This window comes from Crocodylus siamensis, chromosome 1, assembly GCF_052110815.1.
Source record: "Crocodylus siamensis isolate JL-2025a chromosome 1, ASM5211081v1, whole genome shotgun sequence".
NCBI lineage: Eukaryota > Metazoa > Chordata > Crocodylia > Crocodylidae > Crocodylus > Crocodylus siamensis.
In genome coordinates, this window is record NC_143395.1 from 124,024,923 (window position 1) to 124,031,988 (window position 7,066).

At 42.0% G+C, this 7,066-nt stretch overlaps 1 protein-coding gene across 16 annotated transcripts in view; it reads left to right on the forward strand.

Annotated features, from left to right (window-relative positions):
• ARID1B (AT-rich interaction domain 1B) overlaps nt 1-6,602 on the forward strand; it is a 446,992-nt gene extending 440,390 nt beyond the window's left edge. For all 16 annotated transcript variants that reach the window (XM_090041894.1, XM_090041757.1, XM_090041776.1 and 13 more), the window contains 2 exons: nt 163-293; nt 3,544-6,602. In XM_090041894.1, the coding sequence (XP_089898020.1) occupies nt 163-293; nt 3,544-5,256 (1,844 nt within the window). In that variant the 3' untranslated portion in view covers nt 5,257-6,602. The remainder of the gene's footprint in view (nt 1-162; nt 294-3,543) is intronic.
• Nucleotides 6,603-7,066: the final 464 nt, after the last annotated feature.

Sequence of the window (7,066 nt, forward strand, 5' to 3'; positions counted from 1 at the left end):
CAGTAATGCTCAGTGCTAGTTTCAAATCTGAGCACACCATCTTTAGCAGATGAGCTTGCTTGTATTCTGTAAACCTAGCATGACATAAGTCTTGTCTTGAACTCACGCAAGCATCCTCCAGTACAAGTGACATTTACTTTTCTTCCTTCTCTCATTCTCCAGTGACTCCTGAAGCCTGGCGAGTGATGATGTCTCTAAAATCTGGCCTTTTGGCTGAAAGTACCTGGGCTCTAGACACAATTAATATTCTTCTGTATGATGACAGCACTGTTGCTACTTTCAACCTCTCTCAGGTAGGTAAAATGGCATTTTACCATTTCTCATTTCTCAAACAAATGAAGGCAAAAAACTGCTTCGAGGGACACAAAAATTTAGATCTCTTAATTATCATTTTCAAATTAAAAGTTTCCTTGACACGTTTTACTTATCTGAGTATAATAAATAGCAAGAAAAGTCTAAATTTATATAAAATGGGGAGGGGGGGGAATAAACTTTAAAGGAGGGTATCCCTTGTGAAAAGGAGCATTTATGGGATTTGAATATTTCAGGAGTGGAAGAAAACAAATGTTCACAAGCAGAAATTCATAAAAGTAGTGTGGCAACAATTAAAGTGTTAGTGGGAGGTCCACAAAATCGGATATGAAATTGTTTTGAAATAATCTTTGAGTTATTACATATGAGTTCTGTGTGAGATGCACTGCAAATGTATATTGGCTGGTCCAGCAATAGGCATACTAGGGTGCCATGTGTTTTTAACTGCATGTTAAAAAAATGGTGAATTAAGTTTTCACCAAAGGTGTCAGAATGATAAGTAGATGGCTAAAATTCACTGTTTATTCATAGGGCACAAAGTTTAGGATGGAAAAGCTTATACTGTTACTTTACTACCTCCCAATATTTCTTCACTTAGCTCTAACAGGATTGCCTTTACAGTGAGAGTAACAGACACAGTGGTGATGAACATAATACAAAAATGGTATCATAGCAGGGCAGTGCCAAGGCACCCCAAAAAAAAATTTATATCACCCTGTTCTAGGAGCAAACCGCCCCGCACTCACCCGCCGTGCCTTTTTGTTAACTGCTATATATAGAATGCGGGAGGTTGTCTTGATCTTACTAAGATGTCCTTGAACTTGTGGCCCCAGCTTCCTGGGCCAGTTGCACAGCTCCATGCCTTCCCTAAACTGTCCCATGCTTTGCAGATGGCATCCTACTTGTCATATCTGGATTATGCCCCCAACTGGTCTGCATTCTGACTCAGGCCCCTTATGCCCCTCAACTTGGTTCAGGTCTCCTAGCTCTGTACAGGCCTCTTGGCTCCCCTCAAGCCTCTCAACTCAACTCCAGTCAGACCTAGCTCAGTTCTTTTCGGGCCTAGGGAACCCTCATGGTCCATCTGATCTTCCTTGCCCCATGCTTTTCCGTCAGGGTGTACTGCCCTAGCCTTTCCCCTCCATGGGGTAACACACAAGGCGATGGGTGCTGAGGCTTTCTGGCACCCCATCCTTGCCTTTCACTGGAGTGGTGCAGGTGTAGCATTTCCTGGAGACTGCCGCACCACACCAACCAGCTCCAGTGGGATGCAGTTTTCCGTCTTACCCAGGACCAACTAATAGGCTTCCCTCATCTCCCTGCCTTTTCTCTCATGGGCCTCCCTTAGGGGTTCTGCCCCTCTCCTGGTCTTCTGGCCCTAACTCCATCTCATGGCTCTATCTCTACTCTTGGCTCTAATCCTTGCTCAGTCCCCTTGCTCTCAAGCCGTCCTCCTCAGATAGCTTCCTCAGCCATTGTCATTCTAGCTGTATTGGCCCTGACTCCTACCTCTCAGCAGTGATCCCCATCCAGGGACCTTCATACCTCTCCAGGCCCTGGCCCCACCAACAGGTCGGTAGGTGCACTAAGACCTCTGTAGCACTGGATACCCTTTGCAGTGGGTTTGCCCCTTTAGCCCCCTCCTGGGCCCTGGCCCCAGCCTAGGCCAGTCAAGGTCCTTGAGACCAGCAGATTGGCTGTCAGCCCCCCTTAATCATGGGTCCACCCTCTTGGGCCATTTCTGCCAACTTCCCAGCTCTCCACAGGTTCCAAGTCCCACCGAGATTGTCAGCTCTGCTCCTTCGGCATGCCCTGGCCTGGTGCTCCATCTCAGCTGCTCCAGGCAACTTGGTTCAGGTCTCCTAGGCCTCAGTATTCAGCCCTCTTTCTTACAGGCTGTGGATTCCACCTGGGTCCCCAGGAACCTCCTCTTCTCCAGTAGTTCCTACCCTAAACCTCCAGGTGGTTCAGATGGCCCTCAGGAGCTGCAGTCTTGTGGCTGGCAGGTGTTGTTCTTGCAGCTCCTCAGATATTTTGGCCATCTTGCAGTTCCAGCTTGGGGTTATGTCCTGACCCAGCCCAGCTCTCTTCCAGCCAGGCACTCCCCAGCAGTCATGTGGCCCTCCTAATCCGCCACATTTGCCAGCTCCTGAGTTTGCTGACTCCCTAAGTAGGCCTGGCCGCACCTGCTACAAGCTCTGCAGGTCTGCCCAACTCCTTATGGAGGCAGACACCCTTGGTGCCCTGCTACGGATATACATAGACTAGAATATGATTTTGTGTTTATGACCAATGGTCTTTGTTGTCTTTGCAGAGTTTACCAGTAGATAAGCTAGATTGATGTTTTGATTTTTTGGTTTTAGGGTTTTTTTTAATATAGACATAGGCCCTGTAGAACTAAACTTAAACCTCCAGTTTCTTTCAGATAGAAGACCAGATAGTTATGACTCTTCTGATTACTATTTTTTTAGGTTAATTTGACCAGTGATCAAGATTGTGTCTGTCTGGTAATTTTATTAATGTGGGGGGAGGGGGGTTTGTTTAGTTTTATTTGGTTTTTTCTTTGTTGTTTTTCATTTGGTTTTTATTTATTTTTTTAAATCTTGAGGGCTTTGGAAGCCTTGAGAGAAACATAGACTATGGACAAAAGTGTCAATTCAAGAAAAGAAACTGTAGGTAAAATACAAATTGAATATGAATGAGTATTGCAAAGAAAAGTATATGTTTTCATGGTTAGTTATTCCACAGTTAAGATGACCATCAAAAACGAATTCATGTGTTGCCCTCTAGGAACACAATCATTACACATTAATCAAGAATGTTAAACACAAATGGATACTGTTTTTGAGGGTGACTTACAGCACAGAAAACCACCCTCCAGTAACAGCTTCTTAATATGTAAGGACATAAAACTATTCTATTTGCCTTCACCACAAAACAGATCAATTCCTAAAATTAGTAGTTCCAGGCATTGGAAGGTTGATTTCAGAGACGATGAATAGTAGTAATTGTTATGGTTTGCACTATGCAAGGATCTAGCTGTATATAAGGAGAGGACAGAAATGAAGGATTTCTCTCAGGAGATGTTTACTGTTCAAGGCGTGGCTTTTAATAGTTTACAAGATAAGTGAAAGTGTTTACAGAAGTATAATTGCAGCTCTTGACACAGATCCATGCAGTCTAAAATGTTCATCTAATTTTTTGTGTGTTTTTACTTTTTTCCCCCCTCAGTTATCTGGATTTCTTGAGCTTTTGGTGGAATATTTTAGAAAATGCCTGATTGACATTTTTGGAATCCTTATGGAATATGAAGTGGGAGATCCAGGAAAAAAAGCACTTGATCACAACACAGCCAAGAAAGATGACAGCCAGTCCTTAGCAGAGGACACTGTGAAAGAGGAGGATAATGATGAATGTATTAATTATTTTGATGACGAGGAGGAGGAAGAGGATGAAAAATCTGAAGGAGAAGAAAAGAGCATTGTTTTTTCCACTCCTGGTGCCATTGCTGATCCAAGTGAGAGGCCAAAACAAGCCAGTAAATTTGACAAGCTGCCAATAAAGATTGTAAAGAAAAATAATCTATTTGTTGTAGACCGATCTGACAAACTCGGACGTGTTCAGGAATTTGACAGTGGGCTCCTCCACTGGCAGCTTGGTGGAGGTGACACAACTGAACACATCCAGACTCATTTTGAAAGCAAGATGGAGATTCCTCCACGCAGGAAAGCACCTCCTCCCTTGAACTCTCCAAACAAAAAGAAGGATTTGGAGGGGAAAAGTGAATCTGAAGAACAACAGGAAAAAAGTATAACAGCCACCATTGATGATGTCCTTTCAGCTCGACCAGGAGCGTTGCCTGAAGACTCAAGCTCTGGTTCCCAGGCAGAGAGCAGTAAATTTCCCTTTGGAATCCATCAAGCCAAAAGCCACCGGAATATTAAACTGCTAGAGGATGAGCCAAGGAGCCGGGATGAGACTCCTCTATGCGCCATAACTCATTGGCAAGACTCCTTGGCCAAGCGCTGCATCTGTGTGTCAAATATTGTTCGTAGCTTGTCTTTTGTGCCTGGCAACGATGCCGAAATGTCCAAACATCCAGGCTTGGTGCTGATCTTGGGAAAGTTGATCCTTCTTCACCATGAGCATCCAGAAAGAAAGCGAGCACCACAGACATATGAGAAAGAGGATGAGGAGGACAAAGGGGTGGCCTGCAGCAAGGATGAGTGGTGGTGGGACTGCCTCGAAGTCTTGAGGGATAATACATTGGTCACATTAGCCAACATTTCTGGACAGCTAGACTTGTCTGCTTACACAGAAAGCATCTGTTTGCCAATTTTGGATGGCTTGCTGCACTGGATGGTGTGCCCATCTGCAGAGGCACAGGATCCTTTTCCAACCGTGGGGCCCAACTCAGTCCTATCACCTCAAAGACTTGTGCTGGAGACCCTGTGTAAGCTCAGCATCCAGGACAATAATGTGGACCTTATCTTGGCCACTCCCCCATTCAGTCGTCAGGAGAAACTCTACGCTACTTTAGTTAGGTACGTTGGGGACCGCAAAAACCCAGTCTGCCGAGAAATGTCCATGGCTCTCTTATCAAACCTTGCACAGGGGGACACATTAGCGGCAAGGGCAATAGCTGTGCAGAAGGGAAGCATTGGAAACTTGATAAGCTTCCTGGAAGATGGGGTCACGATGGCCCAGTACCAGCAGAGCCAACATAACCTCATGCACATGCAGCCGCCTCCTCTGGAGCCACCTAGCGTAGACATGATGTGCAGGGCAGCCAAGGCCTTGCTGGCCATGGCTAGAGTGGACGAGAACCGTTCAGAGTTCCTATTGCACGAGGGTCGTTTGCTGGATATCTCAATATCTGCTGTCCTGAACTCTCTGGTTGCATCTGTCATCTGTGATGTACTTTTTCAGATTGGGCAGTTATGACATAAGTGAGAAGCCAAGCATGTGTGAGTGGAGATTAGAGGGTCACATATAACTGGCTGTTTTCTGTTCTTGTTTATCCAGCGTAGGAAGAAGGAAAAAAAAATTGCTCCTCTGCCCCATTCACTATTTACCAATTGGGAATTAAAGAAATTATTAATTTGAACAGTTACGAAGTTAATATTTGCTGTCTATGTGTATAAGTGCATCTTTTTATTTTATTTTTTTTAACCAAAGTTGCTGTCTAGTACATTCAAAGGTCACACTTTTTTTTTTCCATAGATTATCCTTTTCAATGTTCTTTTCCATGTTTGTATTGCATATTTTTTGGGAAGCGAACTAGTGACTTAAAAAAAAATGTTGTGGCAAATCATTGTGCGATGGGGAAAGAAAATCTCACCACTTCGAAACGAAAAGGTGAAAAATAACCAACATACCAAGTTCCTGTGTGTTTTATTTTTTCAGATAAGGAAAAAGTTTTAAAAAACATGTAAACCATCACCCAAAGCTCTGTGCAATAGAAGATTCTAGTGATGTAGGTGTAGGGGATCAAGGAGGGTGTGAGTCAGTAGTCAAAATACAAAATGCTATTGGTTTCTCCACAGGAGAAATGGTTACATTAGGGTAGGAGCAAAATTTAAAAAAAATAAAAATTTTAAAGTTAAAAGATTTTAAATACAAACCTGACGATAAACGTAAATTGCTTCCTCACCAGAACTGTCTTGTCTGCATCCGTTGTTCGACCTTCCACAATGACAGTTCTTCACAATTCCTTTAATCATTTTTTAAATATTTTTTTATTGCCTAAGGGCCGTGATGTATATAGAAGTTGTACATTAAACATACCCTCATCTTTTTTTTTTTTTAAGTACAAAGTTTTTAGTTTCTTTTTCATGATGTGGTAACTACAAAGTGATGGTAGAATTATTTTTTTTCTTTCATTTTTGGGCCATATCTCCAAAAAAAAAAAACTAAAAAAAAAAAAACCGAGGGTAATGTACAAGTTTCTGTATGTATAAAGTCATGCTCTATTTCGGGAGAGCAGCCGATCACAATTTGCTTTATAAATCAAGGTGTGGAAATGGTTACGTATGGATTGATCTAAGAAAATGGTTACCAGTCTACAGACAAAAAAATATATACAGAAAAAAGGAAGAACAACTTCAAAGATTTTTCAGTGATGAGAATCCGCATTTGTATTTCAAGATAATGTAGTTAAAAAAGAAAAAAACTTGATGTAAATTCCTCCTTTTCCTCTGGCTTAATGAATATCATTTATTCAGTATAAAATCTTTATATGTTCCACATGTTAAGAATAAATGTACATTAAATCTTGTTAAGCACTGTGATGGGTGTTCTTGAATAATGTTCTAGCTTCAATGTGGGGTACCAGAAAAGAAACTAATTACAAAAAAGAGCAATAATGGTTACTCTCTTCTCCCTACTTTGATTATTGTGATTTTTTTTTTAATATTAATCTGTTGTTCAACTGATGTGGTAAATTACTCTCCTGTTGAAATACTTTTCTATCAGATCCCAGAGAATAGATTCAGATGATTATTTATAAAATAGAGAATCATGAAAGGAGAAGACGTGATTGCCTGATGACGCTTCTGACTATGAGTTATCCACTCTAATTGCTAAGTTCAGGGACCATAAACTGGATGTTAGAAAAAATGACACACAAGGTGTTTATTAAAGCAATAACCAACACAAAGAAATGGACCTGTATTCACTATCTGTAATTCTTTCTGTTGGTTCAAGGTGTGAGGCACCCCTGTTATGTGGGTATTCAAACTAAACACACGCCCAC